This window comes from Scophthalmus maximus, chromosome 14 (assembly GCF_022379125.1).
Source record: "Scophthalmus maximus strain ysfricsl-2021 chromosome 14, ASM2237912v1, whole genome shotgun sequence".
Lineage (NCBI taxonomy): Eukaryota > Metazoa > Chordata > Actinopteri > Pleuronectiformes > Scophthalmidae > Scophthalmus > Scophthalmus maximus.
The window spans coordinates 925,001-942,500 of NC_061528.1; the positions used below are offsets into that span (position 1 = coordinate 925,001).

Consider the following 17,500-nt stretch of genomic DNA (forward strand, 5'->3'; position numbering starts at 1 on the left):
GAGACGTGGAGACGGTGCAGTACACTTCACTGGCGCCAGCGTGCGTTGCCTTGCGGGTGAAAATCCACAGGGGCATCGCACCATGAACTTGTAACCAGTACAAATGGAGCCTCTGTGCACGAAGAGGCCGGAGGAGAAGATCGGCTGAGAGCTGAGCGACGACGACCTCCAGGACCGAGAGATGAAGAAACAGAGGAAACGGCAAAAAAAAAAAAAGCCAGGGTGGATCATCATCATAACTATTTTGATAATCGATTAATCGGTTCTAGTAGTTTTTATGGTAAAAAAGTCAAAATTCTCTGATTTCATCTTCTTAAACATGAATATGTTCTGGTTTCTTTGCTCCTCTATGACAATAAACTGAAGATCTTTGGTGTGTGGTCGAAACAGAACATCGTCCTGAGGGTTTGAGAAACACGATCGACAATTCTAATCATTTTATGAACCAAACAACTTATTGATTAATCAAGAAAATAATCAACACATTAATGGATTATGAAAATAATTGTTAGTTGCAGCCCCCAGATGATTTGGCTTCACTTTTGGGAAACTGTAATGAAGTCGATCTTTAGTTAGTCTTCGGTTGATGTTTGTCTGAGGACGACATAAGAATGAGGTCACTTTTCTCCTACAATTCTAAAGATGGCCGACAAGCGATGTAACATTCCATGTATTTTGAAATATTTCATTATTTTATTTTGTATTATGATTTTATGATCCAATCAGGTTAAGGTCAGGGTTCATGATAATCAAGTTGAAGAATATATAGGGTTAGGGTTAGTTTACAAAAAGAAAATCTTCACTAAGTCTTAATAATGGCTACATGGGTAACTCTTTAATATCTGCCACTGTCAGAGGAAACAGGAATATGAATCTACAACCAATCACGTAGCTCTGAGAGTCCAGTTGGAGATTAGGATGGAGAGCAGCAATTAAACCACAACACATCTCTCTCTCTCTCTACCTTCCTCCTACCTCATCCCAGACTCACACAACTACAGGTTACCATGGAAACTACTCTCCTCCTCTTCCAGTCGGTCGGCTATGATTCCTCCTCTTCCTCATCTCTTTACGCCCTTTTACATTCTTCATTCCTCCTCTACTTCTCTCCTCTTCGTTAACACCCGTCACCGGTGTTATCAACTCTTTTCTCTTCCTCTGTAGAAGCACCACCTACTTCTTCTTCCAGTTCCACCTGCTCCTCCATGTCTCTCCCTCCATCTGACGTTTCCATCTATCCTGCTGCCGGAGCTGGCGCTGAGAGGAATCGCAAAGGAAGGCAGGGAAATGGAAAGCGAGAGAGGCAGAGGGAGATGGAGAGACATGGTGTAATTCATATTAATATAAATCATGCGTAAAAGAGTATTTATGACTTGTCCTCAGAGCTGACGTAGCCTGAAGTGCACCTCTGACCAGAGACTGTAAATAAAGATGGACGACATGACGCAAAATCATCATGGTCGCCCCCTGGTGTCTGGCTGCAGTACAGGTCATAGGCCCCGCCCCCTCCATGTTAGCAGATGGGACATGTAGATGTTTCTGTCACGTGAGGTCGTTCTTAGCACACTGATGATCGTTCACGTGTTCATGTTTCTGATCACTTTGCTTTTATATTAGTTATTTGATGACGTCATGACTGACGGCTGACACTGATCTCCTATGTAGACGTCTTATGTTTGTTCTTCAAAGGCCACTTCACAGGCGTTTCCATGGTGACATCATCAGATCTCTTAAGTATATTAAGGGCTGTAGCTCTCCAGTGAAATCATTTCAAACCTCTCACACTTCAGATCGGATCAGACGACATCTGCTCAGCGGACAACGTTCACCATGCACCCAAGAAGTAAAATCCTCCAACAGGCCAGAGATTCCAACAGAGACCGTCCACAGTCGGCCACTCCTCAGAGGCCGGGCAGGAAAGACCGTCAGCAGGACAACAGCCAGAGCTCGGTGCGCTGGGGCTTTCAGGGAGACCGGATGTTACAGAACCCCAGGACCTACGTCATAACACCGAAGGCTGAGCAGGACCCCCATCTCCAGAGGATGGTGGAGGAGCTGCAGCTGGAGAGGGAGAGAAACAAAACTCTCCAAGAGGAACTGGACAGAGTCACAGCTTCATGCCGAAAGGACAGACGGCGGTACGAAGCCGATATCGTCACCGTGAGGCAGCAGGTTAAAAACGTCCAGGACGAGGTCGTCAAGCTGCACTCGCTCGCCAATTCTCTGCCTGAGGCCAAACCCGTGGAGACCGAGGTGCCGAAGGAGATCCCCGCCAAGAAAAGGTCTTCCACATTGAGGGGAGTCCAACACTTTCTGGGACTGAGGAAACCTCAGAGATGAGACGCCAGAGGAGCCGGCGGCGGTCGACAAGATGATGTCACAGCCAGATGGCGAAGGATGGATTCCCAGTCGCGAGCCATCGAGAATGTGAACATTGTCTCCTGAGGAGGAGTGGGTTTTCTCCGGGTGCTTCGGTTTCTGCAATATTAAAAAAAAAAAAATTGAAATAAGAAAACCCCAACAACATTAAAATTGAAATATCTTATTCCTAAGTATTTACACCCATATATATATTTGTATACATTTATAAAAAATAAAAACTTCAAATGAATTTCCTGCGTATACTGTTGTATCTATTGGTATTTGATATTTTTACTGTGGAGTTTTGAAAGAACCTGTTGTCAAATGTTGGACCTGAACTCTCCTGAAGAATCAGGCTCAGTGATGAAAGAACAGAAGTTCTGACTTCATGCGATTTATCATTGACTTCATCATCATCTAAATGTAGGCTTCATGATTTCCAGTGAGGTCTTAGCATCTTTATTAATGTGAAGCAAAATTGGAATAATTAGTTTGAGCCTGAGAAACCAGTAATGATGGTTACTGTAAAAACACATGACTAAAGACAAAAGCGTTTCATCCCAGTGTCACACCTACGATTCCTTCTAAGAACAGGATTCAGAAACAGGTTTGATCCTGTGTTCAGTGCTTCAGTGAAGTGGGCATGCTGCAAACCACACTACCAGTCACTGCCGCGTGTCAAACCCTCTTGGACTGGAATGGCAACTCTGTCGTTCTTTGCCTCGATGAGGTACTGAGCTGTCGTACTGGGATATCCTCCACACACGACCCCGGGCTGGTGGACTCCCACTGCAGCCTCAGAAGACTCCTCCTGGAGGCCGGGCTGCGTGCTCCAGCCTGGGAAAACACCAAAACACAACTATACCAAACAGGACTGGCAGGATCAGTATTCATCACTTGTGCTATCATACAATGGGTTTTTATAACGGCACACAACTTATTGTCTAATTCATGTCAGTGAATCCTATGATGTATCATAATTAAATCAGATGTCACAAGAAATGATGGAGATATTTGAGAATCATAATGTGTACACTGTCATAGTGTGTAATACATCCCCTCATCGTGCAGTCCAGTATGATGAACATCAACCGGATACTTTTTGGGCTGCAACTCACGATTAGTTTATATTGAAAGTCATTAATATTGTCTAAATATTCCTTAATAGCCAGGCCTCAGATTCATAAGAAAAGGAACAGTCATGTCCATGACATCCCAGTCACATGAACCAATGACTCTCTCAGGATCCTAATGTGAATGAGGCTAGTAGAGCTTGATGCGTGCAGTTCAACCACCTCTGTGTCACGTCCAGGTGGAGAACAGATGTGTTACATTGCCACAATTCATTTGTGTCACCGACTGACCGCTGACAGCATCCACCGCTAATGCGTTAGCTCCGTGCTAGCGTCAGCTACACAGGAAGAAAAAAACAGTAGAGGAAGAAATGGAATCCTCAAAGATCAAAGGCAGCTTCAAAGGCATGGGATGATGACATCATCAGACCTCAGTCCCATCCTTTCAACCTCACGAAGAGGCGACAGAAGACTTCACATCCGTAAGACCCCATCGGCTCAGAGAACAACCTTCACCATGTCGCAGAGAAGAAGAATCCCTCAACAGGTCCGAGGCTGGAGCAGGCCCCAGGTGTTCCTCCAGGTGAACCCCAGAACCCACGACATGAACCAGACCAGTGAGCAGGACGACCATCTCCAGAGGATGGTGGAGGAGCTGCAGCTGGAGAGGGAGAGAAACAAGACGCTCACAGAGGAACTGCAACAGATGAAAGAGCTTCAGCTTGACATGGAAGTCCAGTCTCACGCAGAGAGAGCACAAGACGAGATCTGGTTGCACAAGCTGGTGGCTTGGTATAATTCTGAGCTCCTAGTGGAGGGAGAGCACATAAAGAGTCTCCAAGAGAAACTGGACAGAGTCACAGCTTCATGCCGAAAGGACAGACAAAGACAGGAAGTCCTCACAGGGACACAGCAGGTTCAAGACATTCAGGATGAAGCTGACAAGCTGCAGTCCCTCACCGATATGAAGATCCCCACAAAGAACAAGTCTTCAACCTGGAAGAGAGTCCGACACTTTCTGGGACTGAGGAAACCGTCATGCCGTCAAGAGTCAAGAGTCACAGCTTCATGCCGAAAGGACAGACGGCGGTACGAAGCCGATATCGTCACCGTGAGGCAGCAGGTTAAAAACGTCCAGGACGAGGTCGTCAAGCTGCACTCGCTCGCCAATTCTCTGCCTGAGGCCAAACCCGTGGAGACCGAGGTGCCGAAGGAGATCCCCGCCAAGAAAAGGTCTTCCACATTGAGGGGAGTCCAACACTTTCTGGGACTGAGGAAACCTCAGAGATGAGACGCCAGAGGAGCCGGCGGCGGTCGACAAGATGATGTCACAGCCAGATGGCGAAGGATGGATTCCCAGTCGCGAGCCATCGAGAATGTGAACATTGTCTCCTGAGGAGGAGTGGGTTTTCTCCGGTTGCTCCGGTTTCTGCAATATTAAAAAACAATGACATTCAGATTGAAATGTCTGCTTCAAGAACTTTCCTTTATTTTTTTGTGGTTATAAGTATTTACACCCTTTTATATATTTGTATACTTTTGAAAAATAAAAACTTCAAATGAATTTCCTGCGTATACTGTTGTATCTATTGGTATTTGATATTTTTACTGTGGAGTTTTGAAAGAACCTGTTGTCAAATGTTGGACCTGAACTCTCCTGAAGAATCAGGCTCAGTGATGAAAGAACAGAAGTTCTGACTTCATGCGATTTATCATTGACTTCATCATCATCTAAATGTAGGCTTCATGATTTCCAGTGAGGTCTTAGCATCTTTATTAATGTGAAAGTAAAAAATATTTGAACCTTTTTTTTTGAGCCTGAGAAACCAACATGATGTTTGATCACCAGATAAAAGTGCTGAGTAAGAATCACAGTTGGTAAAGTCTCAATAGATGTAGCTGCTCGCTCCAGTGACGGTGAAGTCTGACTGTACAACCTGCAGTAACTCCCTCTGTCCAGCAGGTGTCTCTATCCGCCAAACGGCCACTTCCACCGTCGACTGCGCAGCCGCAGTGGGTCACCTGCGTTAAGTCAGAGAGAGGGACGCAGGCTTTACCGGAAACGTAGTGGATGTTTTCTTCAACATAAAACGCGTCGTCACCAGGTTGAATTTTAAACAAATGAAGATCAAGACAGTTCATTTTCTTCAGAGTAAATCAGCTTAACACACACACACACACACACACACACACACACACACACACACACACACACACACACGAAGATGAAGATGAAATTATTTCTTCAATATCCGGCTATCTTGCTAGCTAGCTAAATAGCTGTATAGCTAGCTAGCTAGATAGACACCTGTTTGGCTAGCTTTCTATAGCTAGCTAGAGCGATAGATATTGTTAACTAGCTAGCTATATATCCGTTTTTATTTTGAAAGTCACCCACCGGATGCCGTGCCGCTCTCTCCCGTTGACGCCTGCCGCAGCGCGCAGACCGGGAGGCAGACGAGCAGAGGACGGAGCTGGACGCGAGGCACGGACCGCTCGTGAAGTCGCTGTCCCGCTGTGTGAACGTTAGCTCGGACACATCACCGACACGCGGACGCAGCGCAGAGCAGAGGGGGAACATCATGGCGACGCTGGGGCCGGACTCGGCTCGCCCTCCGCCCTCGCAGCTCGCTGCTCCGCCGTCGAGCCACACACACATCGGCGGCGGCGGCGCCAACCTGCCGCCCAGCCGCGGGCTGGAGCGGGCGCTGGAGGAGGCTGCGGCCAGCGGCGCCCTCAACATCAGCTCCCGGAAACTGAAGGAGTTCCCCCGCACGGCGGCCAACCACGACCTGACGGACACGGTGGAGGCAGGTAAGGGACCGACCCCCCCCCCCCCCCCCCCCCCCCCCCCCCGTGACACACACACACACACACACACACACACACACACACACACACGGTGTAACGGGTTACTCTCCTCAGTCACTTCCGTTAGTCAGGCGGGCAGTCTGCTGCCCCCTGACCCCGGGTCGTGACCTCTGGATGATGACACCACGTGTCCCCGTGTGTCCAGCGGTGCAGGGAACATCTGCAGGGCCGCAGTCGCAGCTCGTCCTGGAGCATGTGCAGTTTCTCCTGCAGCGGAATTCCCCACTCCACTTCCTGTAAACAGAGCAGACTCACTGAGCTGCTGCTCCACGACTGATGATCAATAATCTGTCAGACCAGTTCAGTCTACTTCTGTGTGTGTGTGTGTGTGTGTGTGTGTGTGCTCACTCTGCACCTCTTTATGATTGACAGCTCTGACACACACACACACACATGTAAACAGCATCTCTCAGTTCGCGTCCCAGCACCGACAGTATATGATCCACCTGATGAACCTCCTGGCGGCTGCAGGTCGACCGTCAGCAGCAGCTTCACACTTTAAAGGCTCAGTTCAAGCAAAATTACCAAGAAAGCAGATGTCCCTCTCCCAAGCAGAGGAGGCGCAGTTGTGGTCGAGTGTGGGACGAGAGAACTCAAGGCAAAGCTGAGGCGAAAGTACATACATGTTGCACCTCATTCATAAATCTAAACGTATGAGTTTGGCCAATGTGGGAAAAGAACAGTGGCAAGCAGACAAACATCTGGTCTGGAGATTTGTGAGTTGGGTCTTTTAGCCTTAATAAAACGTAGCAGACCATAACTTCCATGTGATTCATGTCGTGGACCGCCGCCGTTTGCTTCTGGAAGAGGAAACGTGTGTGATCAGCTCTGCCACACAAGCCTCAACTTGTAGTGAAACACAAACCGGAGCAGTTTTCTTCTCTGAACTCTCAGCTGAGTTATGCTGGAGGAACAAAGACGTGTTGTCTGGGGGTCGTCAGGGTCGTCGGGGGGTGTTACGTCATATCGGCATTTTCAGAATTCACAGAGATTGTCTGATGTGATACACTGGCACCGAGAATTCGGGGGAAATAATAAGCTTATTTATTTTCTTAACAAAAGAGAGAAGATTGAAACCTTCCTCAAATCTTTCGGCTACGTATGAAGCTACAGCGAGCAGCTGGTACGCTTAGCTTAGCTTAGCACAAAGACTGGAAACGGGGGGAAACTACTAGCATGTCTCTGTCCAAAGGTTGCAAACCTTGTCTAAGGCTGCATCCACGCTAAGACGTTTCAGTGGTGGCGCCAGGGCAAGCTGCATCACTGTTGCTATGGTTACGCCAGTGTGAAAACTCCGGGATGTGTTTTAGTTTGTAAACGATGACGCAGATGCCCACGTTCTCTTCTCTGATTGGTTCTCATCAGTCATGACGCGACGTCGCTAACACTTCCTGTCAGTAACAGTTCCTCCAGACATTCTCTGGTTCCATCTTAAATGCATGTAAACAGAATATTTTTGGGTTCGGACGGTGATATTTGCAGACGGGTCTTCACTTCCTGTTTGAGTTTGACTCTCAGAATCCTCCTCAGTATAAAAACAGTCAGTGACAGTGACGGAGGCCGAGACTCGTGGGGGAGGAATAAAAAAAATATTGATGCAGCATTTTTCTCCTGAATCATAAAAAATGTGCAGGAAGGAAATTTCCAGACTGAACCAACCAGTCAGTGTGTGTGTGTGTGTGTGTGTGTGCGTGCGTGCGTGCGTGCGTGCGTGCGTGCGTGCGCTGAGGTTTCACATGTAAACATCAGGTTCAGTTTTACCTCCTGTTCTCTTTGTCTCTGACTTCAACTCGAGCTGCAACAATGTGTTTAAAAAACAGTTTACCAATTAGTCGTAAATTTTTGTCATTAGTGATGAAAATATCCTTGGTATTGGAATGATGCTGGGACATGCAAACTTTTAAATGGTTAACGTTGAAGAAAAGTCTCATCACACAATTCTGAGTTTTATTGCAGCTCCATCGTGAAGAGGTCATAGGTCGTAGTCTTCTGCCTGTCAGTTAAATAATGTGCTGTTATAATAAAGAATAAATACAGTTACAGTTACAATGATCCACAGGTGCTTTTACTCTAAAGCACAGGAAGTGTTTATTTATTTAGACAGACAGTTGGATGACAACAGCTGTTAGCGGTTAGCAGAAAGTTAAACTGTTAAACGTTAAACACCTGAGCTAACTGTTAGCTGCTAGAGGTTGATTCTGGAATCAGTGTGAAGATTATTTTAACCGTGGCCTCAGTATAAAGACGTGTCCTGTGGGCGGAGTCAGAGGCGTCGTCAGTTTCATTCCCAGCTGCAGAGATGTTTTACTTTCTCTTCTTCTTTTACTTTTACTGCACCAGATACTGCTGCTGCCAACAAAACTCCTCTACTCTGATCTATTCGGTTCTGATCTATTCTGTTCTGTTCTATGCTGCACAATTATGCGAGTATTAATACTGTGAGTTCGCTGTGGGATTTATTCTGTTTGTCCATTAGCTCCCACCATGTTCCCAGACAGTGTGCACTTCTGCATAGCAGCGTTTCAGAGGACACACACACACACACACCACGCAGAGAGAGAGATTACATAAGATTACGTTATTGTGCTTCACATTAACAACCATCTATTTGATCCGAGCGACCTCTGCTCACACAGACACACACACACACACCCCTCTGCTCACTTCAGTCACTCACATCTACATAGATCCAGGGAAATCAAAACGAGAATCTGCTTCTAAAAGCACAGTTATGATTTGTGTGAATGTTTTTCTGTGCAGGTCTGTGGCTCAGAGGAAGAAGATATTAGACACACACACACACACACACACACACACACGTTAGTAGGAGACGTTCACTGTTTTGCTGATATCCATGTATTTTTCCTAAAACAGCAGGTTCAGGTTCAACATATAAATTTATCTAAATAGTAAATAGTATATTATAATAGTATATAGCTTTATTATCTTGACGGTCACAGTGCAGCAGTGGGACAGATGTGAACTGTGTGTGTGTGTGTGTGTGTGTGTGTGTGTGTGTGTGTGTGTGTGTGTGTGTGTGTGTGTGTGTGTGTGTGTGTGTGTGTGTGTGTGTGTGTGTGTGTGTGTGTGTGTGTGTGTGTGTGTGTGTGTTCGTGTGTGTGTGTGTGTGTGTAATCAGTGAGGTAGAGGAGGTCAGGGTGGTGGTAAACTCTAGGGGGGTTTATCTGCCTCAGGCATCCACACAAACGCACACACACACACACACACACACACACACACACACACACACACACACACACACACACACACACACACACACACACACACACACACACAGAAAGAGGAAGCTGTGGATTCTCAGGAATTCAGAGCGGTGTTGGGCGAGAGAGGCGGGTCTATCCGCTCAGTGTTCCCGCCACACCTGAACATAATGACACACACACACACACACACACACACTGACACACGCACTCATTACAGGGATTATTTCCTTGGACGTACTGAATAAAACCTTTTTTATTCATGAATGCTATTAATTTTTGAAAAAAATTGTTGTATGATCTTTTTTGTTAAACTATTATTTACTTAACCTAACTCTGACCTTTGACCTCATGAACAAGATTAACCCCATCTTAACGTTCATTAATAGTAAATAAACTGCAACACACACCTTCATAATGTGTTTGTTAAGATTCTCACTCATAGTTGTCACCGTTAACGCCCTCGTGGATTCTCACACTGTTGTTTTTCGGCATGTGGACGGGAAGAGCCGGGGATCGAAATACGTGTTTCTCGTTAGTTCTCTATCTCCTGTGTGTGTAAGTGTGTGTAAGTGTGTGTTAGCAGAGAGCTGGAGGGGAGGAGCTCCAGGGCCTCATGTATTGTGGATGAAGCAGTTAATGGAGCGGTTGATGGTTAATCTCAGAGGAACGAGCAGCTGCTTCAGTAAAGTTCAGTCGGTCGGCTGGTTCAACTCGTTAAGACCTGACGCGTCGTCCAATCAGAATCGGCAGATCTTTCTGTAGAATCATTTGTAGAAACGAAACCTGTAGAACATGAGTACATAACTGTAACTGTGGAGCGACAGTAGACCTGAGAACGTGACGTTCACCTGGCGACAGACGCCGTCGCTCTGAGGTGGAGCAGCGACGACCGAGCTGTCGGTTCTGTCACTGGCTCTCAGACAGGAAGTGACCGCTCCCCGCTCCATTGTGTTCAGTTTGGATCACTTCCTGTCAGGGAAACCTAGGACTCCCCCTCTGTAAAGTACTGATACTCTACTTGATATTTTTGCAGTTATTGTGGTAAATGGCTGCGTTAAGACGACGACAGTGAGCTGGACCTGGACCGTGACATTAACACCATACTATCACAATTCACCCTGAGGAGGTTTAACGTCCTGTCACCTGATGCTGCCGCCAAATCAGATGCTGTTTTCAGACACAAAATATCAAGTCAGACGTCTTCACGCCAACAAGAAAAACACTGGAATGTTCTGTCATCAACACGTCCACTATTCCCACATGGACTCACAGGAAAAGTTCTAGACAGTGTCATTTGCGTATTCACAAACAGCCCCTTCGGAACATTTCAGGAAAATATCCGGAGAGCAGCGAGAGCTCGTAGTACGACTGTTCATCTCTTGTTTTACTTATCGACCAAATTCTCAAGTTGCTAATTGTGCTCAAGTTAAAATTATGTTGTCGAACTATCGTTCCCAAATTCCAGATCGGGATGACTTTTCTCTTTGACACCTGATCACCTGGCGAGGTCACCGCCCCGACAGGAAGTGGTCTCTCCCTTTTGATACCTGACACTCCGGTGACAGGGGTGGGACAGCGGGCATGATGTCACACATGACATCATGGATTCTGTTTATCTCCACGTCTCTCGACTGACTGTGTGTGTGTGTGTGTGTGTGTGTGTGTGTGTGTGTGTGTGTGTGTGTGTGTGTGTGTGTGTGTGTGTGTGTGTGTGTGTGTGTGTGTGTGTGTGTGTGTGTGTGTGTGTGTGTGTGTGTGTGTGTGTGTGTGTGTGTGTGTGTGTGTGCGTGCGCCAACAGCTCTCGTCTGTTGGCGTTTGATCCTAAATTTAGATCTTTTGAGGATTTTTTTCTTTCCCCTCGTCTGCGGCTGCACAGATCTGAGCTTCTCTCTGAAGCTTCTGCGTGGAGCAAGAAACACACACACACACACACACACACACACACACACACACACACACACTCGTCCACGTACACGGGGTGGATGTTCGTGTTCCCCACAGGATGAACCCATGACTTTTCTCAAATTAGGCTCAGAAAGTTGTAGTTGTTGTTGAAAATCCACCTTTGTAAGCCTGTAAAATAAATCTTCATGAGACTCATGTTCATGTGTATGCGCGATTTGTATTTGTAGATTAATGAATTAATAAATTAATTCAAATAAAAAAGTAGACCTAGATATGTTTTTATGGATCCAATTATCAATTAATAAAAATAACAATCAGGCATTTGATGATTGAATGTTGCCGCTGTGCGTGTTACATGTCAGTTGAACATGTGGGCTCAGAACAAAGGCTCAAACACTAAACTAAAAACAGGGTTAGGGACGTACAGCGAGAGTCTGTCCCGACACGAGCCCAGTCTCTGAATAAGTAAACAGGAGCAGGCTCATCCCCCCAAAATGTAGGCCACACACACACACACACTCACACACACTCACACACACACACACACACACACACGCACACACACACGAAGAGCAGAGATAAAATTAATCTTGCAGCATGTGGCAGCGTCACCTGCTCAGGTTTAACACTAAATCACACTGATGTTGTATTTTTGGTGTGTGTGTGTGTGTGTGTGTGTAAGTGTGTGTGCGCATGTGTGTGTGCTTAGTTTCTTTGTGAGATGTGTTCAGTCTATGTGAGGTGTGTGTTAGACCCCTCACCCTGTATGTTTTCATAAAACATTACTTTGATTCAGTTTAGATGTCAGAAACACTCGACGTCGGCCATTGTTGTTGTTGTTGGCTCACTGTCACTCAACAGGAAGTAGAATGTGTCCGACTTCACGTTTTGTCTTTTTAAACTCCGCCCCCTGCAGCCGCTGGCAGCTCGCGTTGATGTATCAGAAGAGTCCGTCACGAACGCAGCTTATGATTTACTGTGAGGGCCGACGCCCCCCCTCATATGAGAAACATATTTATGAAACTTCATTCCAGAATTACTTTCACATTGTGTCAACAACAGTCTCATGTTATTAATCATCATGTATGTTTGTATGTTCATGAGCCCGTGTGCCAGGTTGCTGTGTGTTTGACAGGGGGGTGGGTGGTTTGTCAGCGTGCCATCCCCCGAAGCCCTGGCACACACACACAACACACACACACACACACACACACACACACACACACACACTGCTGACAGTAGAGAAAGATGTGGGTCAGTGGTGGGGGTCTTGTTGTTGTATTTGATGATGGTGTGTGTGTGTGTGTGTGTGTGTGTTGACAGTCTGTCTGGTGGGTTGCCAGTTTGAGGTAACTCCCCCGTTATAATCCTGTTAGTGTCTCTTCCTCGTTCTCCTCCAGGTTTTTTCTTCTTCTTGTTTTTTTAATCTTTCTATTTTTGGACCTTATGTTTTTTTCCCTCCGTCTCTCTCACAGTTTTCCTCTTCCTCCGTCTCTTCACCATCCTGTCTTCACTCCACACGGTTCTGCTTCACTCCAGCACCTTTAAATCTGTCATCTTTATTCCTTTTCATCACGGTTCAGGTTCTGTTGTTGTTTCAGTTCTTTGTGTCTCTGTAGAAATATACTCTTCTTTCTGTGAAACGTTTCCTGGAGACATGAGGAATAAAAATGTCACAGATCAGATTCATTCGAAGAATTATACAAATATGATTTGATTTATTAAATGTGCACGAAGCAGAAATGATCACTCCCCCTGTTGGTCAGCAGTCGACACAAAAACTGCAGATCAGATTTCCAGTAAAGTTGGTCGAAGGATAAAACATGAGCCAAGAAAGAAGCCATTACATTAAAGATTAAAATTTCCAAGGGAAGGATTTTTGGATCTTGATTGGGTCTGATTCATGAGTGTTTGAGATTACGTTTGGATCCAAATAAAATTCCGGATCCTGTGGAATGTTGAATATGGTTTCCTACGGAGGCTGTCGGCCCTCGCCTGAGAGACTTTCTAGTTTTGTGTAGAAATTAATATTTATCTGTGATAAATATCCCCTGTCCCTGTAAATCCACTGTAATACTAATCCACGACTGTCTGCTGGTCACTGGGTCAGACACACACACACACACACACACACTCACACACACACACACACACACAAAGCTGGTGTGTGTGTGTCTGATGGAAACCAGCTGATCGCTGCGTCTCGTTCTGCTGCATGTAGATGACTGTTTGAACCTCAGACGTCATGATGAACATGACATCATACAGTGTAGTTCTGCAACCAATCAGATTAGAGCTGCGATCTGTAGCTTAAAGAGATGAACCATCATTCGTCATCATTTTGTATGAATAAAGTAATGATGATGTCTGTTTATTTCACACCTCAATCACATTCTTTGATTTCATTCTTTGTCCTAAGGGTTTAATAACGACCTCATAAGAACCATTGACTCATGTCTTTTAATATAAATATCGTATGGTATATATTTTTTACTTTCTTCAACATGGCGGCGTCGAGCAGGAGCGTCGGCAGTCGGACACATTCGATGGAAATTTGCGCATCAGGTCAAATTCGTTTGAACGTGATTCATGGAAAAAGTTGCAGTGATTTACCCTCCAGACATAATGTACCTGTGTGTGTGTGTGTGTGTGTGTGTGTGTGTGTGTGTGTGTGTGTGTGTGTGTGTGTGTGTGTGTGTGTGTGTGTGTGTGTGTGTGTGTGTGTGTGTGTGTGTGTGTGTGTGTGTGTGTGTGTGTGTGTGTGTGTGTGTGTGTGTGTGTGTGTGTGTGTGTGTGTGTGTGTGTGTGTGTGTGTTTGCAGCCAGAGGCTTTTTCCTCCACTTTCCAGACATTAAAGCTACAGTATCAAATGACGGCTGCACTTAATTAACCAACGTTGTGCAGCCAAGTTGTGTGTGTGTGTGTGTGTGTGTGTGTGTGTGTGTGTGTGTGTGTGTGTGTGTGTGTGTGTGTGTGTGTGTGTGTGTGTGTGTGTGTGTGTGTGTGTGTGTGTGTGTGTGTGTGTGTGTGTGTGTGTGTGTGTGTGTGTGTGTGTGTGTGTGTGAGAGACGATAAAGAACCAGACGGATCTTTCTGGGTGTTCGTCTCTCGTCCCACTTTTCCTTCCAAGGAGGCTGGAAAGTGGGACGGGCGACGAAGCAGCGGGACGAGCAAACATTGTGTGATGAGTAAATTATGAGACAACAAAACAAACACACACACACTGTTTCTCTCACGTTTGTTTTGTCCAGAGATTCAGAGCAGCAGCTGTGGTTTGGTGTCGGTATGTTGTCGTACACACGAGGCCGAGCGGCGTTCTTTTGAACTACTCACTCGCTGTTACGTAACAGTCGGTTCATGTGGGAGAACAAAACACTGGGAGACAAATGGAGCGAGGGGAACGTCTGAGGGGGGAGGGAGGAGAAGGGGAGAACGTCTGAGGGAGGAGGGAGGAGAAGGGGAGAACGTCTGAGGGAGGAGAAGGGGAGAACGTCTGAGGGAGGAGGGAGGAGAAGGGGAGAACGTCTGAGGGAGGAGAACGTCTGAGGGGGGAGGGAGGAGAAGGGGAGAACGTCTGAGGGGGGAGGGAGGAGAAGGGGAGAACGTCTGAGGGGGGAGGGAGGAGAAGGGGAGAACGTCTGAGGGAGGAGGGAGGAGAAGGGGAGAACGTCTGAGGGAGGAGGGAGGAGAAGGGGAGAACGTCTGAGGGGGGAGGGAGGAGAAGGGGAGAACGTCTGAGGGAGGAGGGAGGAGAAGGGGAGAACGTCTGAGGGAGGAGAAGGGGGGAACGTCTGAGGGAGGAGAACGTCTGAGGGGGGAGGGAGGAGAAGGGGAGAACGTCTGAGGGGGGAGAACGTCTGAGGGAGGAGAAGGGGAGAACGTCTGAGGGAAGAGAACGTCTGAGGGGGGAGAACGTCTGAGGGGGGAGAACGTCTGAGGGAGGAGAACGTCTGAGGGGGGAGAAGAGGAGAACGTCTGAGGGAGGAGGGAGGAGAAGGGGAGAACGTCTGAGGGAAGAGAACGTCTGAGGGGGGAGAAGAGGAGAACGTCTGAGGGGGGAGAACGTCTGAGGGGGGAGAACGTCTGAGGGAGGAGAACGTCTGAGGGAGGAGAACGTCTGAGGGGGGAGAACGTCTGAGGGGGGAGAAGAGGAGAACGTCTGAGGGGGAGAACGTCTGAGGGAGGAGAACGTCTGAGGGGGGAGAACGTCTGAGGGAGGAGAACGTCTGAGGGGGGAGAAGAGGAGAACGTCTGAGGGAAGAGAACGTCTGAGGGGGGAGAACGTCTGAGGGAGGAGAACGTCTGAGGGAGGAGAAGAGGAGAACGTCTGAGGGAGGAGAACGTCTGAGGGGGGAGAACGTCTGAGGGAGGAGAACATCTGAGGGGGGAGAACGTCTGAGGGGGGAGAACGTCTGAGGGGGGAGAACGTCTGAGGTGGGAGAACGTCTGAGGGAGGAGAACGTCTGAGGGGGGAGAACGTCTGAGGGGGGAGAACGTCTGAGGTGGGAGAACGTCTGAGGGAGGAGAACGTCTGAGGGAGGAGAACGTCTGAGGGAGGAGAAGGGGAGAACGTCTGAGGGAAGAGAACGTCTGAGGGTGGAGAACGTCTGAGGGAGGAGGGAGGAGAAGGGGAGAACGTCTGAGAGGGGAGGGAGGAGAAGGGGAGAACGTCTGAGGGAGGAGGGAGGAGAAGGGGAGAACGTCTGAGGGGTGAGAACGTCTGAGGGAGGAGAACGTCTCAGGGAGGAGGGAGGAGAAGGGGAGAACGTCTGAGGGAGGAGGGAGGAGAAGGGGAGAACGTCTGAGGGGGGAGGGAGGAGAAGGGGAGAACGTCTGAGGGAGGAGGGAGGAGAAGGGGAGAACGTCTGAGGGAGGAGAAGGGGAGAACGTCTGAGGGAGGAGAACGTCTGAGGGGGGGAGAACGTCTGAGGGAGGAGAACGTCTGAGGGAGGAGAACGTCTGAGGGGGGAGAACGTCTGAGGGGTGAGAACGTCTGAGGGAGGAGAACGTCTGAGGGGGGAGAACGTCTGAGGGAGGAGGGAGGAGAAGGGGAGAACGTCTGAGGGGGGAGAACGTCTGAGGGAGGAGAAGGGGAGAACGTCTGAGGGAAGAGAACGTCTGAGGGGGGAGAACGTCTGAGGGGGGAGAACGTCTGAGGGGGGAGAACGTCTGAGGGAGGAGAACGTCTGAGGGGGGAGAAGAGGAGAACGTCTGAGGGAGGAGGGAGGAGAAGGGGAGAACGTCTGAGGGAAGAGAACGTCTGAGGGGGGAGAAGAGGAGAACGTCTGAGGGGGGAGAACGTCTGAGGGAGGAGAACGTCTGAGGGGGGAGAAGAGGAGAACGTCTGAGGGGGGAGAACGTCTGAGGGGGGAGAAGAGGAGAACGTCTGAGGGGGAGAACGTCTGAGGGAGGAGAACGTCTGAGGGGGGAGAACGTCTGAGGGAGGAGAACGTCTGAGGGGGGAGAAGAGGAGAACGTCTGAGGGGGGAGAACGTCTGAGGGAGGAGAAGAGGAGAACGTCTGAGGGAGGAGAACGTCTGAGGGGGGAGAACGTCTGAGGGAGGAGAACGTCTGAGGGGGGAGAACGCCTGAGGTGGGAGAACGTCTGAGGGAGGAGAACGTCTGAGGGAGGAGAACGTCTGAGGGGGGAGAACGACTGGGGGGAGAACGTCTGAGGTAGGAGAACGTCTGCGGGGGGAGAAGAGGAGAACGTCTGAGGGGGGAGAACGTCTGAGGGGGGAGAACGTCTGAGGGAGGAGAACGTCTGAGGGAGGAGAACGTCTGAGGGAGGAGAACGTCTGAGGGGGGAGAAGAGGAGAACTTCTGAGGGGGGAGAACGTCTGAGGGAGGAGAAGAGGAGAACGTCTGAGGGAGGAGAACGTCTGAGGGGGGAGAACGTCTGAGGGAGGAGAACGTCTGAGGGGGGAGAACGTCTGAGGGGGGAGAACGTCTGAGGGAGGAGAACGTCTGAGGGGGGAGAAGAGGAGAACTTCTGAGGGGGGAGAACGTCTGAGGGAGGAGAACGTCTGAGGGGGGAGAACGTCTGAGGGAGGAGAACGTCTGAG

At 48.4% G+C, this 17,500-nt stretch overlaps 1 protein-coding gene across 5 annotated transcripts in view; it reads left to right on the plus strand.

Annotated features, from left to right (window-relative positions):
* The first annotated feature begins 5,674 nt into the window (after nucleotides 1-5,674).
* The window catches only part of lrch1 (leucine-rich repeats and calponin homology (CH) domain containing 1), a 38,216-nt gene continuing 26,390 nt past the window's right edge, over nucleotides 5,675-17,500 (plus strand). Inside the window, exon 1 of one of the 5 annotated variants that reach the window (XM_035603651.2) lies at nucleotides 5,675-6,248. In XM_035603651.2, the coding sequence (XP_035459544.1) occupies nucleotides 6,017-6,248 (232 nt within the window). In that variant the 5' untranslated portion in view covers nucleotides 5,675-6,016. The remainder of the gene's footprint in view (nucleotides 6,249-17,500) is intronic. The other 4 variants (XM_035603652.2, XM_035603653.2, XM_035603654.2 and 1 more) reach the window with 4 other exon arrangements.